At 69.0% G+C, this 1,479-nt stretch overlaps 1 protein-coding gene across 1 annotated transcript in view; it reads left to right on the top strand.

The window, feature by feature from the left end:
* The window catches only part of AURANDRAFT_68421 (hypothetical protein), a gene marked incomplete at both ends in the record, with an annotated part of 2,689 nt that extends 2,282 nt beyond the window's left edge, over positions 1-407 (top strand). Inside the window, one exon of the mRNA XM_009044104.1 lies at positions 282-407. Coding sequence (XP_009042352.1) covers positions 282-407 — 126 coding nt within the window. The remainder of the gene's footprint in view (positions 1-281) is intronic.
* Positions 408-1,479: the final 1,072 nt, after the last annotated feature.

Raw genomic sequence — 1,479 nt, forward strand, 5'->3', positions numbered from 1 at the left:
ATAGAGAGGGACTTCGAGCTGTCGTGGTTCCCCGCGTCGCGCGCACGGCGGAGCGACGCCGTCGCGGCGCGCGTGGGGGCGGCGAGGCTGCGCGGCGCCGAAGTCGCGGCGAAGCGCTTCGACCTTCGCGCGGCGCACGACGGCTGGGACTTCGTCGCGCGCCGCCCGGGGGGGAGGAGGGTGATTCGATGCCACTCGAACGCGTCGTCGAACGGAACGTGTCGAGGCTTCGAGACCGCGTCGCGCGCTGGTCGCACGTGCCCCACTCGGTCCGCCCCCAGGTGGCGATCGCGGCCGCGCCCGGCGGCGACCCTCGGACGCTGGAGCTCCGCGCGCCGACGAGGGAGGCGCGGGACGCCTGGTGCGAGACGCTCCGCTACGTCATCGGGATCGCGAGCGCGCGCTAGGAGGAAGTCCTGCGTCGACGGCGCAGTTGCAGAACACCATAGGTTAGGTCGAAGTCGATCTTTATTCTGTTGTTGTTTTGCGAGGAGTCGCCGATTCGGCCGCGGGTCCACTGGCAAATCGGCGAAGTACGTCATGTGAACTTGTAAAAACCGTGAAGTACATCGTATGAGCGGAGCCTCCGTTTGTCGACGGCGACGATCGAGCACGCGCGCGGTCCTCGGGTTCCGCGACCGCCGCGCGAGCGCCGACGGCGAGCTCTGCGGCGCGACGCGGCGGCAAAAGTCCATCAGGGTGCTATTTCGAGACGAACTCCAGCAAATCATCGTGTTCGGACTGTCGCGAACGCGAGACCGCGAAAAAAACGTCCGCGGGGCGAAAAATTTACCGCGGAAAAAATTCTCGACCTCCCGGACGGCATAGGCCGCGACTCATTGTCGTCCTGGGGATCGATCGGACATTTTTTTTTTCCGCGGCGGTCTTTTTAAAGACCGTGGAGCCCCCATGCGTTCGCAACGGTCACAACACGATGATTCACCGACGTCCAGCTGGAAATAGCACCCTGATGGACCTTTGACGCGGCGGCGCCCCGCGTCTTCCGAGCGGACGCGGGCCGGCGGTTCTTGGCGCACCGGGGCCCCATGTAGGAGGGCCCTAGGCAACGCGCGGTCTTTCAGACGCGGCCGGGACGCGGGAGACGCGAGTTCCGGGACGCGGCGGGACGCGGCCAAGACGCCCCGGGACGCGGCCGAGACGCGCCAGGGACGCGGGACGCGGCCGGGACGCGGCCCGGACGCGCGCGGGACCCGGGCCGGACCCGCGGGACGCGGCTTCCGGGACGCGGCCGGGACGCCGCGGAACGCGGCCGAGACCGGCCCCCGACAGAGCAAGAGACGCCCAGACCGCGCGTTGCCTAGGGGGCCCTCCATGTCCCAACTCGAAGGCCATCCCGGCTGATGCGTCTAAGCACGTGCACGGCACGCTTACCTCGGCGCGAGAGGGGGTCATAGGAGGCGGCGCCGTCGCCAAGCGTCGGTCGAAATCGGCGCGGACCGCGCGGACGGCCGCGCGCCG

The sequence above is a fragment of the Aureococcus anophagefferens genome (assembly GCF_000186865.1).
Source record: "Aureococcus anophagefferens unplaced genomic scaffold AURANscaffold_134, whole genome shotgun sequence".
Taxonomy (NCBI): Eukaryota; class Pelagophyceae; order Pelagomonadales; family Pelagomonadaceae; genus Aureococcus; species Aureococcus anophagefferens.